Here is a 20,867-nt window from a genome sequence, read left to right as displayed (position 1 = left end):
CAAAGCAATTTTAATTTGTCGCATGCAGTGTTGGAAGTCCACAGGAGGTCAAACACACACGGATGAACCAATTTTTTGCACTAAGGCATGGACACAAGAGACGACTTCAATCATACCAATATAGGTCGAGTCTGTTGAGGGGAACTTTCCACATGGCATTATCCCATCCAAAACGGTTGTAGGGCCTCTCTCCTCCCAAAGGGGGGTTTTCCAAAAGTCATTGGAGAAGGCTTCAATAGCACAAGGTAAATATCATACACCAAAGGTGTTCCTACAGCAACTGAACAGAGGTAGTATTCTATCTAAGGGCAGATTCTTGCATAGACCTTGGACAAAAACTTGGTAGGCTTTTGGAAGCTTAAAGTATTGGAATTAAAAGAAATATTGCTTAGCTTCTAAATCTTAGCAAAGCTTTTGACTTCAAAGGGCGGACTCAACAAAGAGAATTTTTTCTTCATTCTCTCTCTTCATTGCCTTGCTACAACTTACACATCCAAGCACACTTTTTTCAAATGTATATAGAGGGATGACATAATTTTTATGCTATTGTAAAGAGGTACACACTACCTTGGAATACCTGCAAGCATTAAGACCCCTCTAATTGCATAATGGGAGAAAAAGAGCATAGAGAAATTTAACAATGAGGGGTTCCACACACGGTAAACCAAGTTGTGGGGGCATCTTATGAAAGAATGATTGTGATCCATTGTCGAGCTTAGCCCATCCAATGAAGCATCCACTAGTAAATACACTCAAGCAAGAGCACTTAGTGCACAAGCTCAAACCATCCAATGATGCATCCACTAGTGTTAGCATCCAAGCAAGAGCACTTTGTGCACAAGCTCAAGCCAAGCAAGCTATAGGAATAATTATCACCACAAAATAGGATCATTATGTGCATTTCATTGAGAAGTTTCACCACTGCAATTCAAGCATGGAACATTCTAGAGGAGAATTTTGGTACAAAGACCAAGCAATGTTAATTAGCTTGAAGAAGAGCTCATACAAATCAGTCATGCTTCAAGGGGAGGATGTCTCTAGTCTCATCAATAGACTAACAAGGATCATTACCCAACTCACATACATCAATTGTGAGGTTTTTGAAGAAGACAAAGTAGCAGCTCTCTTGAGTGCATTACCACGCTCATATGACCACATTGCCACCATCTTGGAAGAGAAAGACCATGTACGAGCCTTGAAATATGTGATCAACTCATTTCATGAAGAAGAGAGGAAGAAATTAAAGAAGACATAGTCAAGTAGAGAGAGTGGAGGGGCATTTGTTGCATCGTCATCGGCATTAGCAGTTTCATCTAGTTCATCCAATAAAAAGAAGTGTTGCGAGTGCGACAAATCTTGAAATCTTCTCCAAGGGTTTCTTCAAGAGTAAATTTTGTATGCATTGGAGTAAGACGGGACATGCACAATCCAAATGTCAAAGTAGATGTAGCAAGAGCAATAGTAGTGTTGGGGGTAAGTCATAACATAGACCAAATCAACAACCCAAGACCAACAAAATCATCAACCCAAAGCCCAATAACTTGGCTAGTACTTGGAGGCACGAGCATCATTGGATGCATCAAATGAGAGGATTCAAGAGAATGAGTTTCATTATACCTACCCACGTTAGGACACATAATCCAATCACAAGACCAAGAGTGCACACACACTTCACTAATCAACCTAATTAGAGATGTTAAATATCACAAATTGAAGCACTCATAGTACGGTAGGAGTGATCAACCAAAACAAAAAGTCATTATTTCTCGTAATCTAGAATAATGAGAGTGTAAAACTACTTCATGACATTCATAAAATGCATAAGAAACAAAACTAATGAACAAAGTAGAGATTAGACTAATCAAAAAAGAGCTTCTCTAATTACAAAGGATTATCACTAGCCTTCTAAGCATGGTTATTAAGCTTAAAGTTAGGCCATCCATAGAATGACCACAAAAGTGATACTCAAGAATGGGCTCTCAAGAATGAAGCCTCTTTGCACAAAGGGCTTCTTATAAAGGCATGGACTTCAAGCCTTTATGTATTACAATCAAATTAAGCTCACCTCCATAGGATATACAAATGTAAGCCTAAAACTATACAAGACTAATAGAAAAGATTATAGCATGTCCTCCTATGCTTGGTGCATCCTTGGTCCATATGTTAGCTGCCGCTAACATTCCCCCTCCTAATTTGGTGCACGACCTCATGTGCCACTGAAGCAGAGCACGGTGACATGATGCAAGGTACATCCTTGCAAGGAAGGTTTTGCTGTCAAAAAAATAAAGCAAGTCATAAGTTCCAAAGGCCAACAAATATACATAGAATATGAAGTGCAATGAAAGACCATGCAAAGTGAATTTTGCTTCCAAAATTGGTAATCATAGCCAAAGACTAAACAACATAAAGCAAAAAAACACTTGAACTATTAGAAAAATCAAACCACTAAAATTTTCAGATTTCAAAATGTAACATAAGCTAAAAATTTTGACCCTAGGCTAATGCAAGTTCATAAATCAACTAGGCAAAAAACCATATGATCATTCTTAATACAACAAACAAGTCTATGCATGTCTTTGGGTTATAATAACTAAGCTAAAAAATACATTACTACACTGTCAAGTAGCCTTTAAATAAATCTCATGGAAGATTTTTTTTAGCATTTCATAGAAAAAATTAAAGCATGTTACAAGATGACCACCCCAAGGCAAGTCAAGCTACAACTCTTAGATCCTTGAACCCACAAGAAGAGTCTTCAAAAGTCTACTAGCACTACGAGTCTCCTTTTGGCCTTGGGCATCGGTTTAGATCGTTGACCAAGCGAGCCAAGGTGGTTCCCCTCACCTGCCATGTGCCAATAAGGCGCCATGCCTAACATAGACACATACTTAACACATAAATTTAATTTTAAATGTGTCTAATTACAAGCCACAAGACTATGGATCCTTTGCATAGTCCCTCTCCATGCCACTCCAGAGTCCATAAGTGCTTGAGCTGAGTCTAACACATAATGTTGCTTGTACTATATATCAAACTAGCTCAACAAATCATTAGTATCGAATATAACCCCCCACCCTGGGACCTCCTTCTTTCTTCTTCTTCTAGCCCTTCTGCCTTACTGCAAGCGCCTTTCTTGTTTGTTTCTAGGCCACATCCACAAGTGCTCATAGCCCCTCCTACAATGAGGATCTAGGATCTAATTATGTCACCAAGTCCTTCAGTCTAATAATGATTTCTACTGAAGGTTGCAGGTCCTTTGTGCCTGCAAAGAAGGTTAAATGGCCAATTCCATGGTATTGTTATCTCTCTGTTCACAATTATATTCTATCATCGAGTCCTTTGACACCCTCAATGTCTGCCCTTGCCCATTTAGGACACTCAATGTGTTCATCATTCAGTAGAACCACTGACCCTCAATCTCTGTCTCATGTAGGCCTTGAAGGTAATATGTGGAGGCCATTGCATCTAGACTGAGAGAGTTGCATGGTCTTGCCAAAAGAGTTGTCTACGGCTCTCAGACAAGGCTTGAAGCTAGGCCACACACACTCCCAAGGATTGCACGTGCGCGCACACACACACAGAGCCTCGTACATTCCCTACATGGATGCATGAACAGCCAATGCTGCAAGTAGATGGATCAAAATACATTTGGTTCCATTAAGAAGTGAGGATCTATCCAAATTCCATTGATGAAACATTTTTCAAAAATTGTATTCATCACAGCTACATATAAAAAAAATGTTCCCATGCATGTTGGAGAAGTTGGATAGCCACGAAAGGGTCCACAACCCTTTCGGGCAGTTCTTTGGCTTCTCCAACATGTCCAGGAGCCGTTTTCTTAAATATAAATGTGATGAAGTTTGAAAAACTTTCCAATTTATGCAAAAAAACAAAAAATATAGAGTAGCAGAGTGCTCGGATCTGTCGGTGACGCTTTATGTTGGAACCAGTCCATGCCGAGGCGGACTAGTTTCGCAAAGGTTGTTGAAGCCAATTTTATTTTTATTTTTATTTAAATCTTCTCTCTCTCTCTCTCTCTCTCTCTCTCTCTCTCTTGCCATTTTGGCCCCTCCTTGTAAAGGTCAAAAGCAGCATTAAACCCAAGTTGATTTTGCGTGAAGCTTTTGGGAGCATATGCTTTTGGTGCCATGTTATATAGATTCAGGACCCATATGAAACCTAATGGAACTGGTCCACGCCGGCGCGGAATGGTTTCAACAGGATTCAAAGGGTTGGAAAGCGATCGCGAAACATTGGAGAGCAGCGTTGTATTTTGCACACCTAATATACTTGGTTGGGGGTCGTCAACACAGTGGAGCGAGCTTTGTAGAGGAGACAAGGGGCCGCCGAGCAGGGCTGTATATAATAAAATGTATAACTGAAAGAGCAGGCGTACTCTTACTTTCTGGCTGGGTTGGCTTGCACTCATCGCACGCATACTATAATCCCTAGTAAGATATCAAGCAACAATATCCCAATCAATATCGGCTTGTTGAATCTCAGGAATTCACAACCCATTGATGACGTGTGCCCCGTGTTTGCATGTTCCAGCTCCATGAGCTCTAGCCCACACCTAGAGGAGTTTGCATGCTCTAGCTCTAGTCCACACTCAAGACAATGCGAGGGAGATTGTGGACGTGGCATGCCCAATAGGATGCTGAGAAGAATAAGTAAGAGAGATAATCGACGCCCAACACAATCGGCATTATGCTAGACTGGAGGAGGAAAGTGGTTGGCTCTAGCTCTAGCCCACACTCAAGACAACATGAGGGAGATTGTGGGCGTGGCATGCCCAATAGGATGTTGAGAAGAATAAGTAAGAGAGATAATCGACGCCCAACACGATCGGCATTATGCTAAACTGGATGAGGAAAGTGGTTGGCACCAACAGCATGAGATTATTCAATCTCAGGAACTCACAACCCAATGATGATTTGTGCCCCATGAGGAGCTTGGACGCTCCTCTAGCCTAAATCCGAACAATGCAAAGGGAGGTTGTGGATGCCTTATGATCTCTACCAACGTGCCGTGCATGTGGCCACCCCTATAGTACCACCTCAACGAAGGGGTCATGCTGTTTGATGGCATGGACTTGAGCTCAGTCTCGCTAGGACCAAATTCCACTACATGGCCAACTATCTTGAGCTCAATCTCGCCATGCTGTTTGATGGCATGGACTTGAGCTCAGTCTCGCTAGGACCAAATTCCACATCATGGCCAACTACCTAGAGGCTCATGTATGTGAATACATCCATTCAGTTGGGCGGCCCTTTATTTATGAGCAAACCTTCTAGTTATGGATGGGGCGAGATGGAAGAGGAGCATTGAGAGATGGGGGAGCATTGCTTTTGAGATGCCATTACAATATGATAACTCGAGCATTAATGGTATGGAAGAACGATTTGATGGGCATTCTTGGATAGAAATTGTGACTTGTAGTAGTGAATTATTTACATGTGTGGCATGCTTCATTAGGTGTTGCAACCACATGTGCTATGTTAATGTAGATTGCAACGATATCCTAAGGACAAATCTTCCCCATGAAACTCAATGAAGGGGTCAATTGGTATGAGCCCCTCAGAAAGGATTGATTGGTCTACAGTTTGGCAAATTGGTTCGTGTCCATTGTCATCAAATGCTAGAATGCATCAGTGCATGTGTTGCATTCATATATTACTACATCCCATTAGAGAAAAACATTGTCACTAGGTGTACAATTCATCTAGGTTAGATCACAAACATCATGTAGATGTGGGTAAAAGTAGAATTAATGGCAAGGTGATATTTTGTTGCTTTGATTGAAGAGGAAGCTCTTCAACCTTTGACAATAGCTAAGCAATTGGAGAGGTCAACATCAAAAGATATAGTGATTGATAAGCTCATGGGTCTTCGCTCTTCTTCAAACACTCCCTTGGGAAAAGAAGAGTTTTTGGATTTCTTGTTACCGTTACTCCATTATCTAGCATCGAGTGCAACAAAGCTTGGAAATAGTAAAGAAAGCAAAGGGTATTACATCTATGGGTCTTGAGTCAATATTGAAACTCAAGTATAAGAGTCAATATCCCTACCTACATAGCGTTCTTTTCCTTGGTCAATGGTGTTGGACAAGAGCCTCATGTTTTCAAAATCTTTACAATGGGCCTTGGAAGTGCGGTGCACTTGGTTAACCGTATGCGTCGTGGAGGAAACATGCAAGATATGTAGGTGCACTTTGATCAAGTACATCTAGTGGAAGGATGGCCGACTATGTCAGCCCATGTTTATGATCCTTACATTCGAGAGCTTTTAACTTTGGCTATATGTGATTTTACAGTGGAGATTAGGCATGCACATTAACAAAATAGTGATAGACTTTGTACCTACCCGAGTGGTCACATAGATTTGCTGGAATTTTGTTAGTATTAACCTTTTTTGTGTTTTTGACGCATTCATAATTAACTTCTTTATATGTACTTCTATGACTTGGGATTTTGTTAAGGCCTCAACATGTAAGGAGATTTGAGATTTTGAAGCCTCTATTGCTTTGTATTAATTTTAGATGTATGACCCTTTTGTGTTGAGGTGCTGGTCAAATCTAGCATGCCATGATTATTTTCTTCAATACACCTTGGAAATTGGCTCGAAAATCGTCTTTGCTTAGCTTTCTTTGCTCATTGATTGGAAAGCCTCTTGTGCTGCATGGCTAATCTTTATTGTTCTAGGTTGAGGTTCTACTTTTGGTAACCATATTCGAGTGTTGCCTGCATAAAATCCATGTGCTTCGAGTAGCTTGATTGGAATCATCCGCTGCTCCACTTGTCTTTGTTGGGTAGCTTGGTTGAGGTATGACTTTGGTACCCATACTTATCACATTTATTGCTTCTTTGAAGATATTTTCTTTTGTCCTTTGTGGTTTTTCTTCCCCTTGATCGAGGTTTTTGTCTTCCATTGATAGCTCAGCTTGCGCTTTGTAGAACTCTTTGGTTGATGTGAGTAGGTTCATGCTGTTACTTTAGGCTTTTTGGCCCAAGCAAGCAATTGTGTTTTGGATTTTGTAGCTACATTGAAGTCTTGTACTGGGGTTCAATTTATATCTCTATAACTATGGTCCTTTGTGATGACCCTTGTTGTTATACCCTTGTGTCGCAAGTAGAGATGGTCATAGCCCCAATCTTGAACCATTTTGAGTTGACGCATGAATGGCCATCCCAAAATAATCTCAAAAAGTTGTTGCTCTTTTTGAAGTCTACTACCACAAAAGTGTGCTCGTACTCAATTCCACAAGAGGATGCAATGATTTGTTCAAGCATCCCCAAGGGTCTCTCTACAAACCATCTGCTAGTTGCAATTTCATTCGTGCTATTTTGAGAGCTGGTCTTCCCACTTCTCCCAGATTTCCTTTGTAGCGATGCCTATTCCAGACCCACTACAAAGTATGGCTATCATTTTTACTCCTTTTTACTCTAGTGGAAAGGTGGTATTCCCTTTTTCTCCTTCACAATAGTCACCCACCTTATTCACTAGTATCGGCTTTGCCTTTGGTTTCTCGGAGTAAGTCATAAACATGTTCTCATCTGCGAGTTTGTCATGTGAAGGGATTATCAACCCCATCTTTTCGAGGCTTTTGCTCATTTGATCCCACAAATGCGGTTTGATCTTTAGAAGTTCTGCGAGAGTAATGGTGCATCTTATAGGGGATGACATCAGATCATGTAGGATTTTTGTGTCTGTCATCTGTAAAATTGGATTCCATTGAAATAGCACAACCCGCATCTCGCATTTTGTCTCGTGTTCCCCTATAAAAGAAGGTAAATTCCTCAAAGTCTCCGGTTTAGTCTCCATGGATACATGTTCCTGCATCTCCGTACAATGATTGTATATCCCTAGGATAAATCTCATGGTCCATATTGGTCTCTGAGATGGGAGCTAACTGTAACACAACACTATTGTCTTTTTTATTTTTGATCGTCTCCCATAATGATTGTGGCCACGGCTCATCCACTTAAAGAATTGGTTAAATCTCTTGAGATTTGGCATCATCCATTGTGTTTGCAACCACCTTTGTATCTAATGGATTTTCATTTCTCGATTTGGTTGGTTCTCCAGTGTTGTTTTCTTTTAGTGCACTTGCATTCTTCTTTTCTGGCACTAACACTACTTGCTCAGGGATTTTCAATATTTTTGGCTGCATTAGAGCTTGATTTGTCTCTATGAGCCGTTTCCACATTTTCATCCGTTTTGTCTCAACTTCTGGATGTGGATATGTCAACCGTCTCTTCCAGTGTCTTATTGGGTTTCAGCCTAGCCTTATAAGCTTACAATAGATCATCCAAATTCTTGTTGACTTTTGTACTAAGACTTAACCTCTTGATGATATTTTGGATGATTTTTCTTTTTTCGCTCGTTCCCTGTTTTCCTTTCTTATTTCAATAGCTCCTTGGTTTGCTGTAGTTTGGTTTCTAGCACGGTTTTCTCTTTCAACCGTTTGCTTTTAGTTTGTTTCATTTGGCTTTCCATGATTTTTTTCTAGTCCTCACTAATATGTTCTCAATTTTGGTCTGAATTGGCAATTTTTGTTTCCCCTCAATAGGTGTGTTTCTGGCAACTTCTTGTACTGGAGTCATCGCCTTTATAGAAACTATGAATTCTACCTCTTGGATCCTCTTGAAGAAGGTAGCACTCCGACAACGTTCATTGTTGCTTCCCCTTGTTGTTTGGGTTTTTTGGACAATTAAGGAGGAGATGTGTAAGAGCACATTCTAAACAATGTCCAAATATTTTCACGTTCTTTGCATGATGAGGATAATTTTTTTGGCCAAATGTTGCCTCCACATTTGTAGCATGGTCCTACTTGCTACATAGTTGCTGGTGCAGTTGATGGTTATTCTTGTCTGGTAAGAATGGTCTTTGAACCATACTCTTGATTGGCTATGAACATCAAGGTGTTCTCATCCATGGAGTAATGATTTTTTGTGGGTTGTGGCACATACGATGGTTGAGTGTAGTTGACTGTTACTCTACAATCCTTCAGAAGAGGTGGTTGTTGCTCTAGCATATGTTGTGGTTTGAGATGAGTGTTACACCATGGGGTGGGATGATTCCGTCCACAAGTATCACATCTCCTCAATTGTTGTTGTCGTATATTTGAATTGTATCTATAAGCTTGGTTTTTTCTCCTTACCAGTTCTTCGACCACTAGATCAATGCTTGACATGGTTAGGAGTTTGAACATCCCGCTTTGTTGTGGATTCACTCTTCAGAGAAGAGGAAATACAAGTCGCATTTTATGCATCATCTGTCACCTCTCTGTAGGCCTTACAATTGTCAACTAGATATAGAGATTCTCTAGGTCCTTTTTGAAAGATTCGTTCCTCGAGCCCTCTATGAAGAGAACTGATAATCTCTCATCTTGTAGTAACTCCCTCACATGACACCTCTCTATGTATTGTTTGAAGTAAACCAAAGCTTTCTTCACTTTTTCATTTGCTTTCTGATTAAAGGCATAGATCTGTGACACGGTGTTGTGCTTGATCCCTCTTTTTGAGAACTCCCATGCAAATTCTTGCAAGAGTTGTTCTATGTGTGAAAACTTATATGTGTTCATTCAGTGATTGAAACCATAGCAAGGCCATCCCTTCCAATGCCAGCCCAAATCCTTCGTACTGTGTGTGAAAATTTGCAATCTGCTCTGCTCTCAAAACTTGTTTGAAAAGTGAGACATGAGCATATGGATCCCCTAACCCATTGTACTTTGTCTTGATACATGTGGCCACTTGATATGGTCTCATTTGTCTTGGTTCAGTCACCTATCTAATCAATTTGGGGTCTATCACAAGGACATCTCTCGCTCTCTCTTTCCATCTCGGAGAAAATTTTGGTGAAATCCTCTCTATCGTATGCTTTAACATTGTTGTTCGAAATCTTTGTCCGGCACTCAGGTGAAATTACATGGAGATTGGAGTACCCTTCTATGTATCTCTCTCTAAGTCAATAGGATCAACAAGTTTGTACTCTCGTCCGTACTTATCTACCATCAAAATTTGCACTCCTTGGGCATATGTATATGTGAATGCATAGAGATTCTTATGGATCGTCACTTCTCCAGCATTGGATTCTACGCACTTGTAGAAGGTATGTTGATCCCCATTTGCGAACCTATACAAGCCCTCATGAGCATAATTTGTTAGAACTCTCATGGCTTCACTGGTTTTGATGAATCTCACGTTTGGTTTGTTGATCAATGGATGTCTTTCCTCTAAACTCATATCTATGAGCTGAGTAGAAAACCCTGGTGGTGAATAATTTGTCATGGTTAAGTGTCACTCAAAACTCTCAAGATAGTCTTCAACAAGCCCACCTTGGCTTAGTGCAACTTATCCCTTTTTCCCCTGGTCAGGCCTCTCAAAAGTCAGGTCTTTGTGATCCTTTCGTATCTCAAAACTGGTTTTGGATACCCTAAAAGTTTGGAATTAGGAAACCTAGATCTAACTCAATTTGGAGTTGTCTGTCAAAAGCTAGAGCAATTTTGGTGAACTGCACTTAAAATGGCACTCAAAACAGTCTCAGGATTAGGACACGGGAACTTTGTTTGTATCTTGGTCTCTAGAAGGTATTTTAAGTTCAAACTTGAGATTTGAGATATGCTCAAGTATATATACAAGCTCATCAAGTCAGATACCCCACTATGAAGAGGTACATGGATCACAATCCATGTTCCTTTGTCAAATTTTGACTCCAAGTTTTGGCAGTAGCTAGACAAGGTCATATGCAGGCTTTGTACCAATTTTCACCAAATTCTCAGGTTGAGGTACATGGATCGCAATCCATGTTCAACCACATCTGAACTTGATCTCTAGGGAGATTGTTTCACTCTATGTCCACAAGCTATATCTCAAATATTTTTGAATTTTGACTTGTTTTAATAGGTCAAATGCCCAACACTAAGTATGCACTACGGTTTTTAGTCCGATCACTTGTTTTGTTGCCTTTTGATCCAAATTTGTTGATTTTTTTTCAAAATTGGACTTGAGGATATGTTTCCTAGTGTATGTACTACAGATCTTAAAAAATTTAGGTCAAGTTGTTATCATGGGTACATGGATCGCGATCCATGTTTGGAGGCCCAATCGACTTTTCTTGGTACCATCAATGCCAAAGTCTTCTTCGCCATGAACGAGGTTGTTTTTGCTTTCTTCTTCTTCTACTACATGTGCCACTCCTCTCATTTGTTGATTGCCTTTGGTGTTGTTGCTACCGTTGTTATTGCTTTGATTCTTTAAATAGCATTTGGAAGGAGCATGGCCCTTCTTCCCACATTTGCTACAGAATTTGTTAATGTAGCAATTCCTTGCTACATGTCCTATTCTCCCACCATCGTAGCATTTCTTGACATTAGATGGCAATGCAAAATCTAAGGATGGTGGTGATGGTTCTCCTCCCTTAGAGGTTGATGCTACATAAGCTCCTCTTGATGATGTTAATGAGCCCTTTTGTTTCTTTTCTTCAACTTGAAGAGAATAGATGGTGTCTTGAAGTGTTGGGATTGGATCTTTCTCCGCAAGGATGGTGACTAAGTGGTCATACAAAGGTGGAAGTGCACTCAAAACGGCGGCCACTTTGTCATCTTCGGGGACTTCACAGTGGATGTAGGTAGGTTGGGTGATGATGCTCTTAAGCCTATTGACTAGGCTCTCCCGTACACCCATGTAAGTTTGTAAAGTTGTTGCTTAAGGCCAACTTTGCTCCTTTTAGCTCTAGCCCCAAAATTTTACTCAAGGACTACCCATGCTTCACTTGCAGATTTGCATTCTCAATGAACATAATTGTCATGAAGTGAGGTGATGATGATGCCTAATGCCTGCTCATCTTCTTCTATGTTTACCACTACCATTGCCCTAGTTTGTGAGCCCTCTTGATTGGTCGGTGGTGGTTTGACTAATCTCCATAAGGTTTTTTTCATCAAATATCCTTCCAAGTATGAAAGCCCTCACCATTTAATTTGGCAATACTTTTCTCCTCCATTGTGCTTTGAGGACAGTCTTATCTTGCAGACTCTCTAAGGCAGTGTCCAATTCCTCTAACAAGTGCACAATCAATTTACAGATACAAAAAGTGTGTTGCAATGTGTTGTGTTGGGATGTGGTTCTTTTTATAAAAAGAAGGGACGAGAGAGAGAGAGACAGAGAGAATTTCCTTTTATATGTGAAGCACCTCTTCACCGTGGTGAAGCCACTCTTCACATGAGAGTAAAAAACATCATTTCTTTTTTTGCTTGATGGTAGGGATCTCCTCTTGGTTACTCCTTTTGAAGCCTTAAGGCTTTTGCCTACTACTTGCTGCTAGTGAGCAAATCCAAAAGGATGATGTGATGCCTCTTCAAGCTTGTTTGGCTTGAGGTAAGAAGAGACCCTTACATGGTCTAGAGCTTTGAAATTTGGGATGGATTATCCACGTGAACGAGGGATGTAGGTAGAGAATGGCGGGTAAGCTTGGCCATCTAGCACCGGAGGAAGGTGCCCTTTGGTTGTAGTCATTTTCAATTTCCATTGTATGATTAGCGCCGTGATTAGCATGCTATTAATATGAATGCTTCTCTATTTCATCCACCCTAATCCTAACAATTACCAAAGGAGGTAGCATCCGTTGACCTCATGGATGACAACTTGAAATAACCTATTATAAGAGCCAAAATCGAATTTTCATCTTTAGAGGGTTTTATTTGCACGTAAATAGTTTGCATAAACATTGTAAGCTTTTATGGCTAGATTGTGATCCATTTTTGCTATATTGTGCACATATACATTAAAAAAAAATTTGATGATATCGTACCGATTGCTGAGTCTCTGAGAGAGGAGTCCAACCAACTACTTGATGGTTTTTGCACACATAGAGATTTTTTAGTGAACCTTAGAAAAAAAGTAGTAGGAGGCCATGTAGACTTGGTCTACAAATGTCTACTTGGGGATCACATTCTCAAAAGCAATCGCACACTTCACCATGGGATGAACGGTCAGACACAAATGGAGTTGCAACTATGTAGCTCCACCCATGGTAGAGAAACAATGCCATCATGCACACTTTTAAGAGCCCCGGATTACGGGTGGCTATACGATATAAGGATCATCCCTACATTGATGTATGCAATAGTATGAGCTACTCAATGGTTGGACTCAAAGCAAGCATATGCTTACCTCAGAACTAAAGCCCACGGGGTGCCTTATCGTATCTCACAGAGTGGTTCCCATAATGAAGACCCCATCATGGGATTGACTGCGACCACGGGCACATGGGAGATACAAGTTTTTTTATTTGGTTCTAATTTACTTTTGCCTGCCAAAGTTCACTTTATTATATGTTAATATTAGTTTGCGCATTTGTGGACACCAAAAGCAAACGCCTGCATGTGTTTGAGGCATTGGGCTGCCATGGTGCACATTCGGGCTCGAATCTAAGGGGGCCACGCCACGCCAGTGCATGCATAGCTCCCGGCCGTCCATCCCCTGACGGGGTCTTCATTATGGGCACCACTCTGTGAGATGGTACACAAATTCATAGAGATGCCCACGGATCGCCTCTCTTAGGGACTTCGAGGCCCTCCCCTTTTCAAGGAGCGCTACTCTCTATGTCAGCTTGTGGAATCAGCAGAATAGGGTAGTTTCAAGGACACACAGAGACACCTCTACAAGCTCAAAATATTCAGGGAGGGGAAGAAATCACTGACTTCTCTCAGAGATCTACGGCCCAACATGCCCATGCAGTAGGAGGTCTCACTTTAGCCAAAATAAGGCAGATATACCCAGGCTATCGAATACCAAGGATATATCAGGCTATTGTTTTTCTAAGGCTTTGCGTTATGTTCCCTTCAGCGTTCTTACAGTCTTAGCACCATGTAGGTAGTGAGTGTATTTTTTTGGAAGCCATTAGAAAAACCTTACATCATTAAAAAAGTTAGGCCTTTCGTTATCTAAAGGGCATTCATAAAATCTGTGTCATCCTCTCTCTTCACATGAACAATATCTTCCATCAAGTAAACATCTTGAGAGCACATTAAAGAGTGCCGATTACAACAGAGAAGGAATCCCAAAAGACAAGTCAATAGAGAAGGTATTCCAAAAGTCAATTAAGTGTAAACAGCAACTAGCCTTCATGGTTGTCAACCTCTCAGCATTCACAATTTTCTCAGCTTTGGGTACATCTAGAGGATAAAAAAATTCTCCTCAGTAAAGTAGTACAATTTGTTGGTTAGCCCATCAAGGTCTGGAGAGGAATGTGGTGATACAACACGGGCACACGCCTCGCTCTTTTGAGTAGGAGAGAAGTTGTCATAAAGCAAAGTGGAGCAATATCTTATATGACAAGCAAGAGATGGTTAAAATAGTTCGGGAGTGAAGGTAATCATACAATTTTGGAGCCTGGGTCTCGCTTCAAAAATTATCTTTCTCTGTTTCAATACTTTTTTGGTTTTAGTGATCAATGAGAAACATTCACAAGAGGGGTGAAGGATAACTCTTGAGGGTAGGGGTTTGGCAACCATCGGATAGTCCCTTCCCCTCATCCAACACGACTTCCAAGTCCCCTCCAAATCACTGAAAATGTGGCAATATTATAGAAGGCCCCAGCACTCTCACTACCACAACAAGATCTTCGATAGACTAAATGCTCAGTGCAATTACAAAGAGCCTCATTTGCTTGGTCCGATGTCTCGAAGTGGACACTAAAGCAACCTCTCCGAAGAGGGAAGACATTCACAATCCTCAAAATAAACTTGCCACAGAAAGATACTTGGCAAGCATCTGTAACCACCTACCTTACAGACAACACAGCAAACCCACCAAATCAGAACAGACCCATGAGTTTTTCAACAGAAGATCCAATGCTGACAGCGGAACTATCAAAATCCACAATATTAGTTTAGTACTTCAGCTGGTAGGAGCATAATGTTGGCGGACCATCGAGGCCTTCCTGCGTAACCTTTGAGATGCAAAGTACCTTCTTCAAGGCCCGTAACAAAACCTCTAATCCATGCAAAAATACCAAGACTAACTACACCTCGTCCTTCAAAAGGCCGTGTGAGTGTCTGATCATCCAGAGACGACCGCTGACTCACCTAAAACAAAAAGATATAACCAAATCTTGTACAACAATCATGGCAATACTTTTTCACTTATACTAAATATCCATATAGTGAGGCCAAAGTCATTGTAAATAGCACGAGCAACAGCAAGACTGTTATACACACAACAAAGTCAGGTACTTATTGTTCGGAGTGCTCAACAGATATTTGTGTCGTTCAATAGTCATATACCAGGAAGCATACCAAGGGCACTTCCGGGTGCAATATAGCCAAGTTTTTAGAAACATTAGAACAAATTAAAAAGTAGCAAAATCTTAGACGAAACTCATCCTGCACAACATTCAGAATTCATTACTTAGCTAAGTTTCTGATCCATCAAAATTGGGGCCCAGCTCTAGAACACAAAACAGATGGGGGGGCAAAATGCAGAACATATAATGGAAGTCCCAGCCCAATTACAAACAAATATTGCCATTACCTGATGCTGACAAACAACCTTAAACTTCTGCATATAGCAATCAATGTGTCAATAACACAGTTCTCATTGCTAATCTCTGTCCTGGCATGTAAAGTTGGTCCTACAAGATGCTCCGAGACCACTGATAAATAGGACGCTCCGAGAACATTGATACTCAACCAAGTATATACAAACCATTGGTCCCCAAACTCATGTTAGTAGATCTTCAAGATACATCCTCTCCATACTTGAGTTGGTGAGTGACTACATCAACCTTGGCTACCGATTTCTACCGAGGAATTGACAGGTCTCAAGGTTAGGGACCAATGTTCTCTCCATATCCCAATAGTGCAGACTCAGCTAGTATCCATGGCTCCCATTGTATGATGAGCTGTAGCTATTCATGGCTAAACCTGAGGCACTTGCTGATGCTGATGGATAATAACTCTGGGTATTGTAAGAAGAATAAGATGTATCGGCTCCACTATATGAAGAAACTGGTGCAGAAGATCCAGCCATAAAATTCTGGAAAAGAAAATAACATCAATCCTTTCAACTTCACAACACAGAAGGTTTGAGGATATTATCATCAATGCCTTAACCCTTCCCATGAAAGCTGGAAGAGTTAGCATCAAAACTATGTATCAGTAGTAACGAGGCAATACATTGCAGACATCCCACTCTATAGCAATTCATGAGATTAACCTAACTTCTTGTTTCCCTTCAAAAACATAAGACAAACCTGCACAAGTTGTTGTGCTGCCTGGACTTGAGGAGCAGTGCCATGTATCTCTACAGTCATCTCACCATGCACCCCTCTCGTTTCTTGAATAGTAATTGTGGCCCCACTTGATCTCCGCATATAGCTGATATTAGCACCAGCAGTTCCAATAATTGCATCGGCATAGGATAATGGAATTTGCATCTTTTGAGTTACCTGTGTAGAACATCTCTCTCTCTCTCTCTCTCTCTCTCTCTCTCTCTCTCTCTCTCTCTCTCTCTCTATGTGTGTGTGCACGCGCGCATGCGGGCGCAAGAAGGGAGGGCATGTATCGTTTTGTATTCGAAAAACAAGGTACAAGGCAGATAGACATTACATAAGCGTGTAGGCATTAGGTCTCCCCAATCTCAAAAAAATAAAAATTCTTTCAAAATATTAAATGCATAAGTGAAGGGTGAGTTTAGGAAATGAAAAGACAGATGAAGGCGAAAAGTCAAAAGACGAATAAAAGTGGAAAGTCAAAAGACAAATGAAGATGGAAAGTCAAAAGACCTTTTGCGTCCATATAAATAGGTGGTTATCTGCTCTTTCATTTTTCCCTTAGCGTTTTCTCATAAGTTCTTTTTAGCTTTCGCTCTCTCTCTCTCTCTCTCTCTCTCTCTCTCTCTCTCTCTCTCTCTCTCTCTCTCTCTCGCGCAATGTTGTATTCATCTTTCTTAGGTAATATTGTAGCAAATCTATGTGCTTCGTCATTGCTTGTCATTATGTGCATTAGATCTCCCCAATCTCGAACAATTAAAAAACCTTTCAAAACATCTAAAGGACATAAATGAAGGGCGAGTTTAGGAAATGAAAAGATCCATGGAATTGAAAAGTCAAAAGATTTTTTTTTTTAATGTAAACAGAGATGGTACTGTGCACATTACTACATTTGTGTTTTTCTTTGCTTAATTTCTTTAGCATTTTCTTATGTTTAGATGGTCTTTTTGTCACCAACGTGCGACTACTATCTATCCTTTTTGTTGATTTCTTTCCTATTATTTATTTATTTCCACTTTTTGAAAAACGCCCCTCGGGAAATCTAATTGCCTTGCATTGCATAGCTAGTGTGGAACTGTCCAGAGGGAGTCCAAGCCTGAGGGCAAGAGAGCACTAAGGTTGGACAAGGACAATGGTTAGCCAAGTGGGGTCATTGACTAGCCAAACTAGAATCCTTTGTTGCAGAGGCTACATTTCAGTTCTGGGTGTGGCTGCAGTGTACAAAGAGGGTCAGATGACCTAGCAAGATACAATGGCAGCATCTCCTAAAATTTAGGGAACTGCTATTTTGGGACCTGAAAATGTCTTTGCATCATTACGTGCAGTTTGACATGGGGATCATTTTGTTACTCTGTGGCCAAGTCAACAGAGACTGCATGTGAGATATTTTTAGACCCGAGGGTCTAAAGCGGGAAAATGCACAAATGAGTGACACTTGGCACTCTGAGGCCAGTTTACTACTTATAGAGAAGGCAAAAACGTGATTTTCAGCTGTGAGCTCATTTTCAAGTTTCCGGTCACAGGTTAAGAGCTATGGAGTGCTTGCTTTCCCTCCTATGTACAATGCGGTGCCAGGAGTGATGCCCTGCACGCTACGCACTGCCCTCTCTCTCCCCTATGGCAGTATGTTATGCCTCTCTAGTGAGCTTTTCAATTGACCAATGTACAATTGTGTGGGTTCATGCGCGATTGTCGAGGCAAGAGCCTCTTGCACAGGTATTGGATTAGCTAGTGGCTAATCCCCCGCAGGTACAGGTGAATTCGGAGTGGTTTCACGCCAGAAATCTCGTTCGATTCAAAGGGCAAGTAGCCCTACACGTGCGGGAGCTCGAGGACTTGCTACGGATGAGACCAGCACGCGAAACGGAGCCCGAAATAGTAAATTAAGCCTGCTGTGTATTTTTGCAGGTTTAGGGTTTTGGCCCTAAACGATCCCTAATACCCCCAGGAGGTTCGGGGACGCGAGGGGACCGCTGTACAAGTGATCTGGCGCATTTTCGGGGCTGAAAACAGAGAATTCAGCGCGCTGCAGATTCTCGCCAAGTTTTGCAAAGTGTCCGTATGCGTTGGGAAAGTCATTCAATGCGTGGGAATACTGACTGTGAAGGGTCCTAGTGCAGTTATGCTGCCGAAATCGGGCCGGAACAGTTGAAATTCAGCCAAGCGGGGCAGCTTGTAGGGAACCACCGCGTTTATTCCCTCTTTTAAGCAATAAAGAAATACCGAAAGGGGCGCCTAAGTTAGGCGCCAATCTGGGGTCGGTCTTCTCATACAGGTGCATTCTAGCAGCTTGTATCCCTTTCCCCCGTGTTGTGTCTTGAAAGTACAGGTAGAATAGACGACTAATAATGGGTGAAAGCTAAATCAAGGTTTGAAGTAAAGTCTACTGCCCTTTTTGGATTGTACAGGCCGGTTTCACTTTTCACTCACTGTAAGTAGTGAATATATTTATTTTGAAGCCATTAGGTATACCTTTCAATATATTTATTTTGTAAGTTACAAGGCCAATAGACATTACATAAGCATGTAGGCATCAAATGATAACCCAAAGTTCTTTTTAGCTTTTTCCTCTCTCTCTCTCTCTCTCTCTCTCTCTCTCTCTCTCTCTCTCTCACAATGTTGTATTCATCTTTCTTAGGTAATATTGTTGCAAATCTATGTGCTTCGTCATTGCCTGTCATTATGCGCATTAAATCTCCCCAATCTCGAAAAATTAAAAAACCTTTCAAAACATTAAGAGGACATAAATGAAGGGTGAGTTTAGGAAATGAAAAGATCCATGGAATTGAAAAGTCAAAAGATTTATTTTTTTATATAAAGAGAGATGATACTGTTTGTGCACATTACTACATTTGTGATTTTCTTTGTTTAATTTCTTTAGCATTTTCTTCTGTTTAGAGAGTCTTTTCACTCAATGTAAGTAGTGAATATATTTATTTTAAATCCATTAGGTATACCTTTCAATATATTTATTTTGAAGCCATTAGGTATACCTTTCAAGGCCAATAGACATTACATAAGCATGTAGGCATCAAATGATAACCCAAACTGGCAATGAAAACACCCTAAGATATAACAATGACAACAAACCTAACACTAGTTCTGTCATTGGACACTCAAGTGTCCAATCACATGATAACCCAAACTGGTTAGGTATACCTTTCAATATATTTATTTTGAAGCCATTAGGTATACCTTTCAAGGCCAATAGACATTACATAAGCATGTAGGCATCAAATGATAACCCAAACCGGCAATGAAAACACCCTAAGATATAAGAATGACAACAAACCTAACACTAGTCCTGTCATTGGACACTCAAGTGTCCAATCACATGATAACCCAACACCCTGGATATAACATTGACAACAAACCTAACACTAGTTCAATAATTGGACACTCAAGTGTCCTGTTTTTCGACCAGCTTGTCATAAATATTTAGTGAAGCTAGACGCAAGATTTATAAGCCATGCTCATTATCTAGGTAGGTTATGAGGTAAACATTGTAGGCAAATTTTGTTTGGGGAAAAATCTTTGCAAATTAAGATTTTTGCGATAAGTTTTAAGGCGAATTTTTTGAAAGAATTTAGTGTAATTTTGTCAAAATTGTCACAAATTGCTGATTACAACTAACATACTGGCTCTCGTGAAATTAGATTCCTCCTTTATTCCAACAACCCCAATACTCCCCAGATCCTCACTACACTATTTGTTGCCGATAGCCCGCTTGCAATAGAGAGAGAGAGAGAGAGAGAGAGAGACTCCCACGGCGACCCGCTCCAATCGACAAAGATAGAGCATCTCTACAAAGCAGCTTTCGCTTTTTTTTGTTGTGGTTCACACAGACAGAATAAATATAGATTTTGCATAGATTTGATGATTAATGAATGGAAATACACTTATTTTAACACAAACTTAAATTGTACAATTTCGATCTTAGGGGGAGGCCAGTGCGGCTACCAACAGGTCCCACAGCACATGGCAAGAACATACCAGGAATTAGCTGCTAGATCAAAGAATTACAAAGATCCAGATTGAGGTGCCAAGGACGGGGGAGGCCAGCGGTGCAACCAGGTCACAAGGCACAAGAAAACAGAGAAAGGTAAGATAGGTCCACTAGATGATTTGGTCAAGGGTACTTTTTGGCCCTTGATGGATAGAAGAGGAGAACATCACAAATTTTGTTCAGACAGAGCTGTATCTTGAAGCTTTTGGGTCATTAGCAGTGTCTATGCCAAAAGTTACCGATGAATCAACATGTTCAATCTGGTGCAGTGCGGACTGCATAAGAGGGGAGTCACTCAACTCCTTTGTCACAGATTACATAGATTAAATAAAGTCAATAATTTCTCTTTGAGATTTTACGGACGGACTGAGAGTATTTTGCGGATAGACTTTAAGAACATAAGTACATTAAATTAGAAAATTCCCTAATTGAATTGTAAACATGTGCTCTTTCATGTGAGTATTGATAGAGACATGTAGAAAGATATAATGTATGCAACATTTTGTCTAATGAATGGGTTATACTTAGTACATCTAGACATCTATTAGAGATCAGTAAGATCTTGATGTGATGGCTAAGTGAACAACATGTG

General features: G+C 40.6%; 1 protein-coding gene across 2 annotated transcripts in view; it reads right to left on the bottom strand.

Annotated features, from left to right (window-relative positions):
• Nucleotides 1–15,380: 15,380 nt before the first annotated feature.
• Nucleotides 15,381–20,867, bottom strand: part of FLK (RNA-binding KH domain-containing protein) — a 34,971-nt gene continuing 29,484 nt past the window's right edge. For both annotated transcript variants that reach the window (XM_086497708.1, XM_086497707.1), the window contains exons 6-7: nucleotides 16,252–16,446; nucleotides 15,381–16,034 (exon numbers count right to left, since the gene is read on the bottom strand). In XM_086497708.1, the coding sequence (XP_086353834.1) occupies nucleotides 15,870–16,034; nucleotides 16,252–16,446 (360 nt within the window). In that variant the 3' untranslated portion in view covers nucleotides 15,381–15,869. The remainder of the gene's footprint in view (nucleotides 16,035–16,251; nucleotides 16,447–20,867) is intronic.

Source organism: Adiantum capillus-veneris, chromosome 23 (assembly GCF_014529385.1).
Source record: "Adiantum capillus-veneris isolate H3 chromosome 23, ASM1452938v2, whole genome shotgun sequence".
Classification (NCBI taxonomy): Eukaryota; Viridiplantae; Streptophyta; class Polypodiopsida; order Polypodiales; family Pteridaceae; genus Adiantum; species Adiantum capillus-veneris.
The sequence above is the reverse complement of the archived record's forward strand: the minus strand, read 5'-3'. Positions and strand labels throughout refer to the sequence as shown.